The following is a 20,000-nucleotide window of genomic DNA, read 5'->3' on the forward strand; positions in this document are numbered from 1 at the left end:
CACGCACTCTCTCTATCTCTATCTTTCTATCTCTCTCTGTCTCTCTCCCCCTATCTCTCTTTCTCTCCCTACTTCCTCTCTCTTTTTTTCTTTCTCAGTCTCTCGCCCTCCCCATGTAGGACCAGATGTTTATGCTAATCTCTGTTGAAAGAAAAATGCTGATCACTTTTATCTTGCGCTGTCCCTTCTCTCTGCTCTCCTTCCTCTGCGGATCCATAAACTGCGGTGTGCGCACGTCAGGCGGCTGGAGGTTGACGTGCGAGTGTGTGTGTGTGTGTGTGCGGTCGCTGGCTCGCATTGATAAAAACATGTTCTCCCATTGAAAGTTCTTTGCAACTGGGAAACGGTATTCATGCTAGCTTGCCTGTCGGTGGAGGACTTAGTTGGGATTGAATGGACCACGCCCACGCCGCACACCCGTAAATCACGCCTACCATTCATGCTCACGAACGGCAACCACCCACTACCCTTGAGGGTGTCGCTAAATCTGGCGCCTCGTCCAGGAGGAGGACACAGGGGAAGGTCGGCGGAGGTCCTCGAGACCATAGGAAGAGTCCAAGGAAAGTTTTGGCGACAGTCTGTGTGTGTGTGTGTGTTTGTGTGTGTATGTGTGTGTGTGTGTGTTTGTGTGTGTGTGTGTGTGTGTGTGTGTGTGTGTGTGTGTGTGTGTGTGTGTGTGTATTAATATATATAATATATATATATATATAATATATATACATATATATGTACACACACACACACATAATATCATAAGGCTTCCCCCCCCCCTTACAAGGCAGGTATATTAAGGTGTTAGGTATATATTTATATTTTTCTCATCCTCTAAAATTATTCCATTGGTTGACAAATACCTGAGTACTAAATAAGAAATTAATCCATCAAAATTTACAGGTGGCACTGGCTCATTATCTACCAGTGCAATAGTAAAAACTTCTTCTAAGTGAACAATAAATTCTGAAATAAGTAGTATATTCTATGTTGTAGCGGAACATATGCCAAACACAAGGAACATAAAAAGAGAAACATAACACTTCAGTTTTTGTGAAAGAACCTTCTTTGTCGGTTGAGGATATTTCTTGCAGTGGTCTGCTACCACCTGTAGGGTAGCAGGAAGCTCAACGGGCCCTCTCCTTTGATTAGTTTCTTGTTTAAATATTGAACTAAGGCCATTGCTCTCTCTGCACTGTCATTCACAACTGAGAGATGGCCAATAACAAACCGTGGCAGGGTGTAGTACTTATTGGTTTCCCAAGGTGCTGGATCCTGAATGAGGAAGCTGTCTTCGAGACCCAGCAAAGTAAAGCCATGAGCGTTGCTGAAGGTTGTTTCTGGGATTCTTGGCCCATTGAGGGAAGACTTTAGTGCCTCCTCATCCAGATTTTTTTTTTTTTTTTTTTTTTTTTTTTTTTTTTCCAGCGAAACACGGTGATCAAAAAGGGGCAAGACATATCAGGTGTTCAGAAAGGTACCAGAAGTGATTCATGAGCTTGAGCTTCTTCAGCAATCTTCCTGTTAACATGATACAGGGTGCTAGAGGCAGCGCCAAAGAGCTGGTACGCCTCCAAGCGGGAAGAGGTTTTAGTCTGATCAAGTGCTTCTGAAGATCAAGGTGTCATAACATTATGTCATGTCTCTTCTTGGATGATAATGGTCCACCACATGCCCCTTTAGCCTCCATCACATTTGATCTGTCCTCAGTGCTGCTGCTTGATGATGACTGCAGAACTACTAGGCTTGTGGCCTTCTCAGCTTCCGCCGTCCCTGCTGACGCTGCTTCTGGAAGAACTCAAAGTCTTCACGGTACCTGACCATCTTCTCTGCATTTGCATGAACAATATCAGAGGTCGTTGAGTTTGGCTTCAAATTCTCCCTACTTCTTCTTGTGAGCCTCTGACTGACGAGAAGCATGTTTGCGAAGTCCTTTCCACATCCCAAAGAAGTCCTCCAGTTTTTTCTTGCAGTGTTGAGTTTGACGAGTTGGCAGGCTTGCTTTTCCCCAGACCTACAATATTGTCCTAATGGAGATGTTCGTTGATTCCTTGATAGATTAGCACAGTGTGCTCGTGGATTAAGCATCCAAAGGTCTCTCTATATGCTGGTTTCGGGAACTGCATATGGAATTAAAAAAATATTCTTGCGTGTATTCACCTGGAAAACAAACTGATACAGTTAGGTCATAGGACAGATTTTCTTATTCTGAGGGCCACCTAATAGTCAAATGAAATGAAATTTCACATGTTTTAATTTTGCTAGCAATTGAACAATTGGGGATGGGGAGTGAGAGAAATGAAAATGAAAAGCTGAAATTTTAAAACACCCTAAAATGTGTGTGTACTGTATATATATATATATATATATATATTGTGTTGTGTATGTGTGTGTGTGTGTGTGTGTGTGTGTGTGTGTGTGTGTGTGTGTATGTGTGTGTGCGCGCTTGCTTGCTGACCAGTTGATCAGCGGGATCACATGGCAGACCACAAGCACGGCCCGGATCACCCACCGTGACTACCGCGGACTACCTCCCGGAACTTCTCAGGTTACCCCCGGGGAACCCACACACGTCACCCGTCTTACTCCTGTCATTCCCCCGTTACTCCCAGCAGCTTCACGCACATACGTACACGCGCGCACACTCACGCGCGTCGGAATCCGTGGCAGTCTCCCATCTCCTGTGGGTCACTGGTGGATTCCCGTGATGCCAAATTGCGTTTCGACAAATAATCTTTCCAAGTTGCACTTCACCAAACTTTCGAAAGTCGAATTAAGTTAGGTTTGGCTTATATGGTTTGGAGATTTGGCGAAATGTAATTTGGCAAAATTGTGAAGAACCGAAATTCCTCGGCCCCAGGTGTTCAGGAGGGCGCACGCTTTGTTCTTCCCCTCCTCTTCCTCCTCCTCCTCCTCCTCTTCCTCATTTTACTTTTCCTCCTACCCCTTCCCCTTCTATAACCCCCTCTTTATTTCCCTCTTCCTCCTTTTTCTCCTCATCCTCCTGCTCATTCTCACCCTTGTCTTCCTCCTCATCCTCTATCCTCCCTCTTCCTTCCTCTTTTTCTAGTTTCGGTCTTGTAAACGGTGGTCGGGGTTAGTGAACTTCATAGAATGGCTGTTAAATGGTCCCCCACATAGGTAGGCATAGATGGCTATGAGCGTATCTCCCTCACCCGCATACATATTAAGCCAACTGTCGTGTACCCGGTGCTCCTTGGGCACGGGTAAGGCTTGTTCTTGCAATCCCAGAAAAGCCACGCCCAGTAGCCACGCCCACTCAAAGTGATATCATTGTGCATACCTGTGTTTTTTCCCTGTTCCCCTCTTCACACCTCTCGTTGTTTGGCTGGCATGTGGTACCCGCGCCCCTCCCCTCGCTTCCCCTCAGTCTCTACAGCTCCCCCCTCCCCCCTCACCCTTTTTTGCCCTCACCCTCTTCCCCTCATCGCCTCCCCCTCCCCCCCCCCGTGTCGTCCCGTCACGCAGACGTCTTTTCTTGTTATCACGTATACCTTCACTACTTCTTCGCCCCCGCCCTCTTCACTTGCGCTCACGTTCATACAGGCAAATGGTGAGAGAGCGCGCACACACACACACACACACACACACACACACACACACACACACACACACACACACACACACACAAATACACACATACAAATACACACGCACACACCGACACACACACACACAAATACACACGCACACACAGGCACACACACACACGCGCACACAAACACACACAAAAAATACGCACACGAGAGGTAAAGAAAGAGAGAGAGAGAGAGCGTGAGTTGAGTGAGGGAGAGAATTGTTCTGACAGCGTCCCGTCCTCGTGTCAGCTTTGACTCTTGAAGTCGACGTCTTTCTTTCAGCCTCGTCTCAATCCCTGAGGAACGAATATTTTTTTTATTCACAGCTGATTAAGAGCGCTTCTAGGCAGGGCGAAGGCCATTCAGCGTCACGACCCAGCTGAATAGCATCGCCTGACGACGTCAGACAGAGTAATTCCTCGAAGTTCGGCGGCGGCGACAACAACACTTCGTCATGGATTAAACTCCCGATTGAAATGAATTCGTTTAGTCTTGAATCGCCCTTGAGTTCCTCTCCGCCCCCTCCCTTGCCCCCCCCTCTCTCTCTCTCTCTTTCTCCCCGCCCCCTCCCTTGCCCCCCTCACTCTTTTTCTCTCTCCCTCTCTCTCTCTCTCTCTCTCTCTCTCTCTCTCTCTCTCTCTCTCTCTCTCTCTCTCTCTCTCTCTCTCTCTCTGTCTCTCTCTCTTTCTCTATTTCTCTTTCTTCCTCTTGCTGAGCATTCGATATATTTTGTGTGTGCGTGTGTGTTTGTGTTTCCGCATAACGAAATGTGATCATGATGATTTTAACTGCAGTGGCAGTCTAGCTGTCGTGAATGTTCGTTTATGGGCTTGGAATAATACTTGCGGTGTGACACGCTGGAATGACAGGCTGTAACTAACCAGCCAGCAGCTAACCGACCAACTAACCATCTAACTAATGAAGTAACTAGAACGTGCCGCCGCCGTTCCTTTGGCGAGCTGAAGGAGGAGTTTTTGTGTTTTGTGTTTTGTGCTCAGGTCAGTCGACATCGGCTTTGGCTCGTGAACGGGTGGGGTGGCGAAGAGGAGGAGGAGGAGGAGGAGGAAGACGACGACGACGACGACGACGACGAAACAGAAGAAGAAGAAGAACGAGGTGGGACGGCAGGGGGTGGCGAGGGAGTGCAGGGATGGTGGTGGTTTTTGACCACTTTCTCTCTCTCTCTCTCTCTCTCTCTCTCTCTCTCTCTCTCTCTCTCTCTCTCTCTCTCTCTCTCTCTCTCTCTCTCTCTCTCTCTTTCTTTCTTTGTCCGGACAAGTATAGTCGGTGACGAAAGTATGCACCCCCCCCCCCCATATTTGAACCAAAAGTGATCGTTTGATATTGTCGGGAAATATGAAGAGCACTGGTGGAAAGGTCAAAGGAACGTACGTGGATAATTAATGTTATTGTCGTTGTTATTATTATCATTATTATTATTATTGTTGTTGTTGCTGTTGCTATTATTATTATTATTATTGTTGTTGTTGTTGATATCATTACTATAGTTATAATTTTCACAAAATTATTAATTATATCAATTATTGTTGTTATTATTATTATTATTATTATTATTATTATTATTATTAAACAAATACAATCATAACTCAACAGGCTCTAACAGAAAGAGCGGTGGACATAATGCATTTGATAAGGGTCCCAACGGTGTGTTGTAGGGGACAAAGCCTGCCGACAGGAGACCTTGAGGTCCTTAAAGGGGCCAGGTGTAAATATGAATAGATAAAAAATGAATGAATAGATGACCCAGTCCTGACCTTTGACCTGAGTTGCTTGAACCGGTTTCCCATACTGGGATTGTTGGCATCAGCTTCCTTCCCCTCCTGTCTCAGTCCCAACACTCTTTTCTTCTTGCCAAATCTCTCCCTCCTTTATCCGTCATCTCTCTCTCTCTCTCTCTCTCTCTCTCTCTCTCTCTCTCTCTCTCTCTCTCTCTCTCTCTCTCTCCATTATTGCTGCTCCTTCTGCGTCTTCCATGCCCTGCACTGCGTGTGATCCAAGCAATGTGGCAGGAGAGGGGATAACACGTCTTCAAGGGTGCTGAGTTGGGAGGATTGGGTGAGTGGGTATTTTGGTGTGGGCGTGTTCCTCGTCTCGGCCACGCAAGCCCCTTTATAAGGAAGAGAAGGACATAGAACCCCACTTAAATTGGTCTTCATCCAATCCCCTCCGGCCGCCCTCCCTCTCAAATATCCTCATTAATCGGATTTCTCTTGCTCGGCTTCTTTGTTCCTTTTCCATTTGCTCATCTCGTCTTGCTTTTATTTTTATCCTGCCCCAGTCGTTTCCTCTCCCTTTCCCCCCTCCCCTCCCCTCCCACTCGCCCCCCTTCTCCTTCTCCTTTGTCTCCCACCATTTCTCATTCTGTCCCGCTCTTGCCAGTTTCCGCTTTCTGCAGTTCTGCAGTTCGTCTTAATTAAAACCAGTGATTAAGTCGGCTTTTTATCTTGGAGAGCTCTGCCAGCTTTCTGGCACTAACGCCAGCTGGTTATGTGTGCGCACGTGTGTGTGTGCGTGTATGTGGACGCGTGCGTGCGTGCATGCTTACGCTCCTGCATCCATATACCTAGAACTCATTTTTTTCAATTAAATCCTCTAAATTTACGGAGTATGTGTGGGTGGACCATTTGTTGGCTAGTTAGATTAAACCTGCAATTGCAGGGGGGGTCCCGTTAGCTGAATGGAATCGCCTGAGGCAGCCGGAGTAGAATCGATAAGTCGAATTTGGCGGTTAGACTTAATCGAGAATTTTTTTTTTTTTTATTCTGTGACGGCCGGAGCTTTCCTGATATGGTGTAACGGTAATAGAGGTTCATAGCCTGATACGGTAATAGTAACGGAGATAAACTGTAGCCCCTTCTCTCGCGCCGTCAATATTTTAGGGACATTAGTGACATTCCCTACGGACCAGAGGTACGCAGCATTCTTTGGTGGTCGGGAACTAATCTCTGTTAAAGAGAGATGGGGAGAGAGAGAGAGAAGGAGTCCACTTCCAAGTCTTGAACTTCGACTTGCAGTAATGTCTCTTTCTGCGTGTTTATTATTTTTTTTTCTAGTGTTTACTTACTTGTTTATTTTCATAGATATTTTTATTATTATTATTATTATCATCATCATCCTCATTAGTTTTTTGTATGTTGGCTGATCATATTTCAATTTTTGTTTATTTACTAACGTGTATTTATTATTTTTTATTATGTGTGTGGGTGTGAGTGTCTACCCATATTATATATATATATATATATATATATATATATATATATATATATATATATATATATATATATATAATATGCGTGTGAATTGTTTCTGCACCAAACCCCATTAAGACACGAAAGGTATTTGGGCACTGTGACCCACATTGCCACACGTTAGAATCTATACCAAGTAAACGCCACGAACAGTGTATCATTTTCCTTTTCGGAGAGAAAAAAAAAAAGAAACTAATGTTTTCGTGATCCACCACATCGCGTGGGGCGCCTGGCGTGACGTGACGCTTCCTCTGCAAAGCCAGTGAAGTGATCATGAATTCACAAACCTGGAGAAAAAGAATATTGGCGTGCGTGTGTGTGTGTGTGTGTGTGTGTGTACACGTTTTCTGCTCACACTCGAACGCGCTGGATTTTGACTAGAAAGAGAGGACGCAGATCCCTGACGGAAAAATGCAAACTTTGTTCTTCACTCAAACCGGGAATTACTACAGAGACTAAACATAATAAGTATATCAAAGAGAAAATAAGAACTGAAAATGGAAACTGAGATGTATCTATAAAACATCCTTAGTGTAAACCCATTGGGAATCGAACGAATGCCTTTAATATATCCAGACGCGGACAGTTCCGACAACAACGCCGCTTTACATACGACGCACATTTGGTTGTGTACTTTGTAATTCATATGTTGTGTGCGCGTCGTCGTATAACTTGGGTATGCATGCCTACTCTAATACAGTACGCAGACTTGCGTGGGGAAGAGGTTGCCAAGTGTCGCATGTATTTATTGATTTATGCATTTGTTTTTGTTGCTTATTTATTTATTTACATATTTCTTTGTTTTGTTTTTATTTTATCTAATTTCCAATACCACCTCACCTGGTTAGGACACACAGGTTACCTATAGAAGTGAGCATAGTTAAAAATATATATATTTTTATGTTATTATTATTATTTATTTATTTATTTTTAGGGGGGTTACAAAATAGATTGCAGAATTTCTAGATTTTTTTTACAGCATTTGTATATTATGTCTCGTAGAATGTTAGTTGAATATACAAGACTTTAAGTGCCGTTATTATTTAAAAATATTACGCGACCGGTTTCGACTTGCGAAAGACGTAAGTCGGAACCAATCGAGTGGCGGTGTTCTACGGACCTCACAAAGGCAATTCCATGTCCCCTACCACTTGTCATTCCTGTTTATGGAGTCATCTAATCTTCTCTTAAAACAACCAATTGTTTCAGCGCTCAGTAGTACATTGTTACTTGTTGATACCTGGGCGATGTGGGACTGGCTGCTCCGAAAGCTTATGTTGCATGTACACATTGTACAGTCTGACCCAGATACCGGGAGCTTAATGCCCTTGGAATAAAATTCAAACAACCATAATGTGCAGTTATATTGCGTATCATGATGAGAATATTAATAGAATACATATTGGTGAGATTTTTCAAGCAAATGAAAGGTTGTTTAGTTTTTTATCTATTTTTGACATTTATCTATTTACATCTATCTATCTATCTACATATATAGATAGATTTATTTTGCGAATATTACATATGAAATATCAGTACGTAGATACAAACTTTGCCCGGGTTTCAGGTATATCTCTAAACTGGAATCAAATTTTAGACTATCCGTAATATTTGGAACGAAAATATCTTTCGAGAATATTACCATTGTTTCTTGTATCCGAGATTCTCTATATTTTGGAACTTCCTTTCTCTCCGACTATTAGACTTCCTAATTCTAATGATTTTTCTCAATAGAGGGAGATCTGTAGCTTGTAGCTCGTCCCAAAACTAACCTTAAGTTGAGCTCTAGCGTTTAAGGTTAGATATTATCACTGGCATCTCACCAGTACCTTTATCCTTGTGGGCAATGTCGTGTTCTCGAACAAGGCGTGGATCATGCAGTCACTGTCGATAGGGAGTGAGCGAGTATAGTGTAAGTTTAATTTCACCTTCTTCGGAGGCGGTGTGGTAACCCACTCCTCCCCTGTTTGCGTTACCTTTCATGTACCCACGAAAATAAATAATGAAAGAAAGATGGGAAATGCGGCTGCCGGTTTTTGAGCGTGTGTGCGCACGCGCGCGCGGTTGACCCTAACGCTACCGTGGTGTGCCTGAACCCCCATGTTGTATTGATACAGAGGACAAGGCGCTGCATGGCTGGGAGGGGGGCGGTGCGCTGGCAACAGGGAGAAGAAGGTCAAAGGTGCCAGCGGAGGGGGAAAGGGGAGGACCCTAACCTCTCCCACCTTGGGCGGCGCAGTGCCTCGCGGTGTAGCTCTGGCAGGCGGCGCCAGACTATTCTATTCTGCCGAGGGGCGGCCACCTGCTGGAACGGAATCTCGATCCATCGAGAACCCGTGGTAGATGTCTACCTATAATAGTAAATTTATTTTGTTCATATATTTATTTATTACCTTCCAGAAAAAATGGGATTATTAATATTATTATTATTATTATTATTTATTTATTTATTTTATTTTATTTTTTAATAGGTTTTGATAATTGATTGGTCTTTATTGGAGACCATCCCGGAGTGCCCCAGGGCACATAATATAATCATTCCTCGCCGTATGTGTTGCGAGTTCGCATACGAAGGCTCGCCGTGGCGTCGCTTTCTGACGAGAAACTCGGCCTCGCTCGGGCAAAACATGACGTGCAGTACACTAATTAGGTTTTAATTTATCGGTTTGTTATCTATTTACCGCATTCATCTGTATATTAATTGCTAGTGGTTTTGTTTATTTGTGATTTGTTTTGTTTTATTTTATGTTATTCTATTATGTACATAGGTGTGTGTATATATATTTATATATACATATCTATTTTTTTCTTTCTTTTTCCAAGTTTCACCAATGATCTCTCTCCGAAGCCATGACCTTTCTCGGAGGAATGTTAACACTAATAGATACCTTGAGAGACTACTTAAGGCACCAATTTCGATTTCTGTGGTTACAGACAAAAAGTTGAAAATGCGAACCAGAGTACTGCCAAGGAGTTTCTAAACCTTTGGACCGCGAGGGAGTTGGAGGTCGCTCTCACGTGAATTAAATCAATCGACGACAGCCAGAATCTACGATGGCCAAACTAAGGCCCGCCAAGATCAAGTCTTATACTAACGTTATCATAAAATATTATTTAATAGATTTTTTTTACCGAGTTATGTTTTTTATTCAAAATGAAAGAATGAAAATATACATTGCTTCTGACCCAGGGCAGTGGTGGGCGAGATGCGGGGATGACCGTCATCCAGGAAGAGCCAAGATAAGAGGGAGGGATTGAGTGGTGAATGGGAGTGGAGTATGTAGGGAGGAAATGGGAATGAGTGGATTATGCCTTCGACTTTGGCTACCACCCTTGTAATGGGGGGGGGGGGAATCCGTTGGTATATATATATATATATATATATATATATATATATATATATATATATATATATATGCATGTACTTTGTTTTCCAAATAAATGCATTTCATGTGAACTTTCTACTTTGAAATATTAATAACTGAGCATTTTCATTATTATTATTATTTCTACTTAATATACTATGCGGCCCTTTAGAATTGTGATTTTCTGAATGTGGTCCTTGCATTGAAAAGGTTGCCCGCCCCTGGTCTAAGGGTTCCCCCTAAAAAATTGTCCAGAGCAATGCCTCGTGTAGGTTATTAGTGACGTTTTCTTCACCATAGAAGATATATATATATATATATATATATATATATATATATATATATATATATATATATATATATATATATATATATATATATGTCTAAGTTTTTTCTTCTTCTTCTGCTGCTTCTTCTTTTTCTTCTTAGTGTTTAGGCTGGTACCTGCCTTTCTGACAAAATGAATCTTCTGACCGTGAACGAGATAAGATGAGGGGAGGGGAATAGACCCGTAGCACAAGCTCCCGTGCAGACACCCGTACCCCTCTGCACCTAGAGTGGCAAACCTCCTTCCGACCATAGGGAGGGTGGCAGCAGCCCCACCGTAAGGTTCGTTTTACACGTATCGACTTTTCGCCGTGCGCCGTTCACGACACGACGTCGTGCTCTCAAATAACGTCCATAGACACCCATGGTTATTTGAGAGCACGACGCCGTGTCGTGGACGGCGCACGGCGAAAAGTCGATACGTGTGAAACGAGGCTAAGGTAACTGTGAAGGATTCGCTCGTGGTTCCCCCTTGAGGAAGCGAATCCTCTTTAGATAGTCGGGGAAGGACAGTTAGTGTCAAGGGTGTTTGAAGCTGTAGAAAGACTTGTTCTAACCTTTGTGTTACTCCCAGTTATAAATGAGGCGTTTAATGGACGGGATCCAGTCATGTTTGGGTTTGCATTTTGAGTGTCGTGTTACGGTCACAATAGAACTACCCTTGCTTATCTGAGGGGCTGACGGCTGAAGGACCGTCACCAGCCACAGTGGGGCTGCGGGCTTTCCACTGAGTGAAACTCGAGGCAAAAATTGATTGGTTGTGTATACGTACATAACTCTGCTTTCTCCTTTGCACCATCAAGTATAAAAAAATGTGCGTTATATGGCCAGGTAGGTGAGGGACTAGACTTGTTTGAACGGCTTTTGTGATTTCCCCCACCCCACGTCACGTCCACTCACGGCATTCTGCCTCAACTCCTCAATGAGTACTTCCCTCTATATGTATGTATGTATGTATATATCTTATGTATTTTAGTGTGTAGATTTATATCTGTACGTTCTCCTTAGCGCCCATCATGATCAGACTTTTGTTCTCTTTGCACCGAAAGGGAAGCGTCCTCTGTAGAGAGCAGACTTTGGGGGGTTTGGGGTCTGGGAGCAGCTGTAAGAGGATCAGGAGCATTAGAAGGTGTGGAAGTAGCGGAAAGAATAAATCAAGGAGGCGCGGAAAGAGCGGCAACATTGGTAGCAAAAAGGGACGGGAGGGGGAAAACGACAATTCCAACCAACACCAAAGACCCTGTCTGTGTGTGTGTGTGTGTGTGTGTGTGTGTGTGTGTGTGTGTGTGTGTGTGTGTGTGTGTGTGTGTGTGTGTGACTCACGTGTTTTGCATCGGTGGAGTGTGCTCGAGGAGGGAGGCAGAGAAACGCTGGAGAAGAAAGAAAGGAAAGGGGGAGAGAGAGAGAGAGAGAGAGAGAGTGGGCCTGTCGGAAGAACGAAGAAGACAAGACACAAAAAAGGGAGACTCTAGGTAAATGGTAATGGAAACACAAGTGACAACCAGCCTTGCGTGGTTTGGACAGAAGAAGGGAGGGATGGGGACAAAGAGAGAAGGAGTGGGGGTGGGAGGGGAGGGGAGGAAAAGGGCGGAGTAGTAGGGAAGAAGGCGAGGGTCTACAAGCGACCCTCGGGAAGGGGAAGTTAGGCCAAGGAGGCGAGGACACGTCGGAGGTGAGGAAGGAAGGAAGGAAGAGAAAGCTGCCTCATTAGGACGTGATAACAAGCCAGGCACGGTGACGGAAGAGAGGAGCGGGAAAAGGGGGAGATAAGGGGGAAAGGGGAGGACCACTGGAAGAGGGAGAGAGAGGAGAAGGAAGAGGAGGAGGGAGGAAGAGGAGGAGATTGTTGGTAGCCTTGGCTGGTTCTCCACTACCGTCACGCCATTCCTTCCTTTTTTTCTTTCTCCGTCTTTCCCACTTCGGTCTTATCCTAGTTGACACTTCCGTTATCTAATCAGTTAGTTATCGCCCATGATCTCCACTGACGTGCGTAACATTTCGTTTCTCGTAAGCTGAATAGAACCTTGTTTGCATTAGGGTAGGGAAGGGCTGGGGTGTGGGGTATGGTCTATCTTAGTGTGCATATTTCCCCCACGGGATAGGCCGGTGGCCCTGCAGTGGACCCTCAACTGAATAGAATTCGCCTGGTGGCACCAAGAACAATATATGAGTTATGAAAGGCAGTTAAGGATTAAGTGTTTATGTAACAGAATCGTGATTTTTTTCATATAGTCCCGGTTGCAACTTTTTATTGTTGTTATTATCATTATTTATTTATTTATTTTTTTCATTCCACGTGCAATTGGGAGAGTTGTTTTCACCTGATTACTAATCAAGTTAGTGGTCTTGTAAGAACCCAAGTTTCCTCCGTTTATTGGGGTGTTTACCTTCAGCGCGGATTTTTTTTTATATCGTTTGTTTAAAAATTGCGAGATTTGTAACAAGTTTTTTTTCACAAAGCCTTCGTTTGACAAGAGAAATTATTTTCATATAACACACACACACACACACACACACACACACACACACACACACACACACACACACATATATATATATATATATATATATATATATATATATATATATATATATATATCACATACATACATATACCAAAGGCTTTTTCCCCCTTACACGGGGGTAGCCAAAAAGGAAAAGGCATAAAAATCACTCCCACCCATTTCATTTCCCATATATTCCACTCCCCTCCACCCTCCTCCCTCCCTCCTATCTTGGCACCTCCTGGATGACGGGTCATCCCTACTTCCTGTCCACTGCCCTGGGTCAGAAGCAGTGTCGCAAGACACAGCACATCCACAGCAAGGCCGCTTCATAAATTCGGCGACCCCCCCTCTCCGTCCCCTCATGCAGGAAAGGAGAAGACGGGGAGAAATCCCTTCGGGCTGCGTCAGTTTTTTTCTCATACATACTTCCTCACCCCCCATCCCCCACCCACTCTCCCTCATGCATCGCAGCTTCATCTATACAAATATCAATATATCAATCACAATACACTTTAATTCTAAGCCATCAACATCGACAGACTCGAGAAGGCCAACATGCAGAAATTGAAACGTAGTACAGCCAAAGCTTAGAATTAAAGTGTATTGTGCTTGATAAAAATGTATATCTGTTCACTGGGACCCATTCATTTTCGTACTTATATATATATAAATACAAATATATATATATATATATGTATATATATATATATATATATGTATATATGTATATATATATATATATATATTACATATATATGTATATATATATATATATATATATATACACACACACACACACACACACACACACACACACACACACAAAGCGTTTGTTTCTAGTTGTTAACTTTCAGTACGGTGGCGTGATTGATAAGTGTTGATGAGGGCACACGGTGGCGTGATTGATAACTTGATAAGTTTTGGTGTGGGGGGAGGGGGACTCCTCTCTCCACGTCCCTCCTGCCTGGTGTCTGTCGCACGCGGGCGCCACCTCAGGAGAAGCCCTTGGCGTCACGTGTACCCAAAAGGTGCCAACGATGGAAAGTGGGGCGGCGGCGGCGGGAAGGCCTTTGCAAGAGGGCGAGAGTGGGGTGCTTCGGGGCCGGGGTCGGGGCCGGGGCCGGGGGTGGGAGGTGATCACGGCCTCGGAGCCAGAGGTACCCCCGCGGGTCAGGAAGGGAAGACAGACAGGCAAATAGGATAAGGCAACCTAGGATAGGAGGAGGGACTCTCTCTCTCTCTCTCTCTCTCTCTCTCTCGCTGTGTGTGTAGGTGGACGTGTGCACTTTTCTCCTACTTGCCCTTCTATTTTCATCTATGTATATATTTACTTGTCATGCTGTAGTCGCACCTCTTCAGTAGAAGTTTTCATGGTCCGTTTCCTATGAAAGTTTGTAGTAATCCCCTACGTCCCGGTATCCGGGAGTAAACACTGGGAATAGGGGGATTTACTGGAGAAGTCCGCAAGGAGCTGTTCTTGGTGACGTCATTAGAGAAAGAGCACCCGGGGCAGGAGGAGGGTGATCGAATGAATCAGGAAGGGGAGGAGGAACGGGGGAGACGGCGTGTGCAAGTCCCGGAACGAGTTTCGAAGGTTCTCGACAAAACAAAAGAAGTTCGCGTGGGACAAGGAAACATTGTGCTCTGCTGGAGGCACGTTCAGGAGACTTCAACCCACGTCCTCACCTCCCGTGACGTCATTACTCTGTTCCAGGACTGACGGCATTGTTGACCTGCCTGTATATGTCCGAGTGTCAGAGGGTGCAGATCGGGTCATCATCATGAGGAAGTTTGATATCTTCCGGTATTGCAAGTTAACCCCTGGATTAGTCTCCAGGGGTTAATTTTTTTTTTTTTTTTTTTTTTTTTAATATGCCGCAATAGGCCGATCGAAACATTTTCCAGGAAAGGGTCCTTGCCACAAAGTGATCAACAGGCTCGTTCGGATGTTGCCGTGACAGTAGCATCAAGGCAGTGCATCACCACCACTACCACAGTCTATGGAAAGTGCTAACGAGAAGTTGTCGCCTCGGAGTGGGAGTGGGGCGGAGGGGGTTGCTGGAGAGCACAGGGGGTCCACTTGGGTCCCATGAGAGCTGGCCTTCACCATTCCGTTCAGAGTCAGAGTTGTGGATCGAAGTCGCTTGGAGGCTACTTCGGCAGGAGGAACGTAGTCTGTTCATTTCGACTTGCTGAACATTCAGTTAAGAATAGAAAACATGTCAGTCTTTTGGTTAAAGAAGAAAATGGAGATTCTCACAATAAGAACACTAGGATATAAAACTTTATGAAAACTTTATGAATAATCTATGGAATTTGGTAACCATGAACTCACTATATAGCAAAAATAATGGGAAAATTCTGTCAATTTAAAATAAACCGGATATAGAGACGTCTCTTTTGTCTATGTCATGTCGCCAAATCGACTGACTCGACGATTGGTCTTGGTATATCATTCATATTGGGGGAGGGGGGATTGTTGTGCGTGCTCGGGGTGTTGTTCCCCCCTCATCCCAGTGACGGTTTTGATTTTTGTAGGTCTTTAGTCTGGCTAAGACCCACAGATTTTATACACTTCGCGGACGAGATCGGGCCACGACCTGAACTCGCGTCCTTAGCTGAATGAAATCGCCAGACGAGAACAGCAATCCATAAACCACGTCACTGTACTGGAAAGCGGGTCGAGAGAAGGAGTGTCTGGAAACGGAGAGGCAAAGGTCAAGGCATGAGAAAGTTGCGCTGCGATGGCAATGCATTGTGATCCTCTTTCGGGCAACGAGGCAGGTCTCGCCATTGCATGCATGACCCCCGACGTTCCCCCAGGGGATTCAATATCTTCGGAAACGACCAACGCTTCTATCCCCAGGTATTACAATGTCGCATTCGAGAGGCGGAGTCATCGAGGTGCTAAAGGAGAGATTAAAGGGGGGATGGTAGCACAACGGAGAGAATAGTACAAGTGATCAGATTAATATCCAATCATATAAAAGTGCTGTGAGACTGAGGACCGTAGGGGTGTTACTGAGGAATGCCGCGAGTGATGCCAGACAAAAAAGGAAGCGTGACAACCAATATAGTGTCATCACGGAGTTGAATAGAGTGGTATTGAGGGCCAGCACGGCTAAATAGGAAAGGGTGCCGTTCGGAACGTGAGGAATTGGCACGGAATTGGACGGGGTCGCGACCCACCAGGATTCCTTTCAGGCCAGGGTCCACACTTCGGCAGCTTAATAAAATCGCCTGGCGCCTGGCAGCAATATAAGTCGCTACTGTGTTGAAGGAATGAACGGGCGAATAAGTAACCATCCCGAGTGGGATTCGAACCCTGGACCATGTATTCACGAGCCTAGGAGGACGTCACCGCTTTGCAGCTAAGCATGTACGCATTCTGTTTCATCAAAGCCCAGGGCTGTTACCTTGACGAATGTCAAACTCGTACCGACAGCTCGTCGCTTGCACAAATTGGGCAGCAGTTCCTTGACACTGTTCACACACACACACACGCACACACACACACACACACACACACACACACACACACACACACACACACACACACACACACACACAACACAGTGTGTGCAAAAACTATACAAGAATTTAAGAACAAACTAGATGCTGAAAGATACAAAGACGGGTCACTGGATATAGGTCTCTTCCCGTATAATACAACTAGGTAAATACACACACACACACAGACACACACACACACACACACACACACACACAACAGTGTGGAAAAACTATACAAGAATTTAAGAACAACTAAATGCTGAAAGATACAAAGACGGGTCACTACGAGCATAGCTCACCTTCCCGTATAATACAACTAAGTAGAGTACACACACACACACACACACACACACACACACACACACACACACACACACACACACACACACACACACACACACACACAGACACACACGTGTGTGTGTGTGTGTGTACAGCTTTGTCCATAGACATGTGTAAATGGGTTTCGGAATAAGAAGTATTGGAGGAGCGCAAACAATGAACAGTTTTGGCCATTCACGTAAAGATGTCCCCTTGTTCTCTCATCTCCAACACTGGGCCACAAAAATTTTGATTCTCTCTGGTGTCTGTAATATTTCAACATATTCTGAAGTGATTTTGTCTGCCAAATTCGAAAGTAACCAGTTTTTCTCTATCAGGTCTATTTTTCTGGCTATCTTCATCTCCATATTGACTCCATTAGATGCTAAAAATTCGCATAATAATATTTCCAACAGCGAACAGGAGTTGATATTAGTGACTTTTTTGTTGAATTAAACAGGACTGTTTCTTCAACAAAGTATTTTGTTCATACAGGAGGTAAATATTATGAAGCCATAAAGAGAGTGTAACACAAAACAAAGCAAATAACAAATCAAAATTCTAAATTAGAAATGCACCTTGGCAAAAATTTTTGAAAGAAAATTCAAGGAAGAAATTTGCGCTTCTTTGAGCACCGTGAATGGTGAGCAGAAGGATCATCTCGTTTTAATTTATTTAATATTTACAGTATTATATTTTCATTCATTCATTTATTTATTTATTATTATTATGATTTTTTTCGCATCCGACCTAGATAGAGACCAAAAGGTCTCCTGTCGGCATGCTCCGCCTTTGTAATCCTTTGTAACACCTGTTATCTGAGGCAAGAAACTGAAGACAGGAGCAGGAAGCTCTTCACTGTGTGGAACCGGTCTGATAGCAGAGGCAAGATTAGGGTAGGCAAGGGTGTGTCGGTTTTTCCTGTTAATACCCCTCAAATGTAGGGCACAAAAATAGTAGTCGTCCACGTGATTACTGGGCTCCCGCCACACCATTGGTATAGCGAACCTCATACCTTTCGTTGTGCCTTTAGTCGCAGATGTTCTGTGCATTGTTTGCAGATACTGTGATATTTATCTTGGTCTCCCAGATTGACTCCAAAGTATGCCATATATGCTTTTTCAACAAAGTCTGATATTTTGTCGATTTTCTGGTAATGTGTATTCTCAACAAACAAAACAAAACAAATTTGGAGAATTAATGCAACACCTCGAAGAAAACATCTTCCTCATTTTCTGTTTTTAGTTCACCAAAATATCTGAACAAACCTGGAAAAAGCAAAGAAATCAGAATAGGAATAAGGTAAAGAACACAGTGCAGTGAACGTACAGTACACACATAAGTAGTGACCATAGGGATGTTCAATAACTTAAAAACTATACCTGATCGGTCAAAATGAAGGTTATTTTTCGAATTAGGAGACCGATTTAGTATCGGAATTGTGTCTATTTCCTAAACATAAAAAATCTTGTAGACCAGTGTGCAATTAAAGAACACTGTTGCCAGGTTTGATTACTTCAAAGGTAGTGTCGAAGAATTCATAAGTGTATGCTAAGGCTCTAGTAACTTCTTCAATGTAGGACTCACCCCCCCCCTCACCCATATGGTCATTGTAACAAAGATGTCCCATTAACTCTTTAGGACTACGGCCGTTCACGAAGTTAGAGAGAGGAGTTTGCAGGAGTGACGAGGCTAGAGGCTGGCGCAGTCGTGCGATTCATGGAAGAGGCTTTGAGAGAACTCCAGAATGCTAATTTACATATTGAAGTAGAGCCAAGAATACGTATCATTCCATAAAGCAGTGTTTCTCAACCTTTCAAGCGCTATGGATCCATCACATCGATTTATATATTCAGAGGACGACTTGATACGGGAATAGATAGGAGATAGTCACTTTTTCTAAGCATTTAGTGATAGAAACATGATAATACATTATACAAATCATCGCCACTTTCAGAGAAATGCAACTAGCCATGGAAAACAAGAAGAGAAAAACTGGAAGTCTTGATTAAAACATATTGTGTAATCATGAATAATGAAAGATTGAGCCACTGTAGGATTAACCGTAATCTTGAATTCCTCGTCCTACGCGGACACTCGGTTGAGAAACATTGATAAAGATACTATGTTGTTTCTCCTTATGCAGTCACATGTAACATTCTTGAAGGTTCTTAGATAACAGGTAGGATTCTGTCGGGGTTCTTTAATATTAGAAAAGTTCCATTATTCTTAACGAAAAGTTTCGAAATTAAGAAAAGTCTGGAAACTGGAAACCCTCTTTCATTGTTCCTTCATCTCGATTTCGAAGAGCTCTTACATTCCTAATGTTGCAAATTCCGAAAATCGGAGACTCCTAACAGAGAGAGAGAGAGAGAACTATTGTCCAACACCAGAGTGACGTTTTTCTGGACCCTCCCCCCCTTCCCCGGTTCTCGACCTCTCCTGATATAATTCCTGATAAGGTTCTGATACCAAGCAACCGTTCTTGATCCTTATCTCCCTTGGATACAAGCCCTGAATGTTTTCATGGCCATGCCATTTTTATTAATACATCAGTTAACATTGATTAGTTGTTCATTTCGAAGTGCGTGTATGGGCTCTTGAACAATTATTTTGAGAAGAGAGGTTAAGTGACACGTGGTGTGATCACCGTTGGTGTGAAACACCAGTGCTTCCCATGGAGTCACCACGGAGGTGTAAGGGTGTGGTGGGGATGGGGTGGCGGTGGAGGCTGGAACCCGTTTCCTGGCTCTTTTGAAAGGACAAATGGGCAACATGAGGATCAGCTTTCCTTCTCCCGTTTCCCGGTCTCCCACTCCACTTCCTTGTTTTTCTCTCTCTCTTCCATCTCAACTCCTCCTCGCCCGTCTCTCTCTCTGCTCTTCCTCATCATACTCTTACCCTTAGTCCTCCTCCCCTCCTTACTCCTCTCCTTAATCCTCTTCTTCCTTCTGCTCTTCCTCATCTTCCATCTCTTCCTCCTTCCCACTCTCTCTTGGCCGGAACAGCATCCATAAAGAACGTCACCTCGCTTAACGCGTGAAGGAATGGGTCGGTGGGGGAGGGGGGGGGAGGAAGTGATGCAGCAAGCAGTGGGCTCGTTCTGAG

General features: G+C 44.0%; 1 protein-coding gene across 3 annotated transcripts in view; it reads left to right on the forward strand.

The window, feature by feature from the left end:
* The window catches only part of LOC143035113 (dual specificity protein phosphatase CDC14C-like), a 248,548-nt gene that overhangs the window by 154,926 nt on the left and 73,622 nt on the right, over positions 1 to 20,000 (forward strand). For 2 of the 3 annotated variants that reach the window (XM_076201682.1, XM_076201684.1), the window contains exon 3: positions 1,702 to 1,803. The exons of the other annotated variant lie outside the window; for it this stretch is intronic. In XM_076201682.1, the coding sequence (XP_076057797.1) occupies positions 1,702 to 1,803 (102 nt within the window). The remainder of the gene's footprint in view (positions 1 to 1,701; positions 1,804 to 20,000) is intronic. 3 annotated transcript variants of the gene reach the window in all.

This window comes from Oratosquilla oratoria, chromosome 18, assembly GCF_046742065.1.
Source record: "Oratosquilla oratoria isolate Oo_2021 chromosome 18, ASM4674206v1, whole genome shotgun sequence".
Classification (NCBI taxonomy): domain Eukaryota; kingdom Metazoa; phylum Arthropoda; class Malacostraca; order Stomatopoda; family Squillidae; genus Oratosquilla; species Oratosquilla oratoria.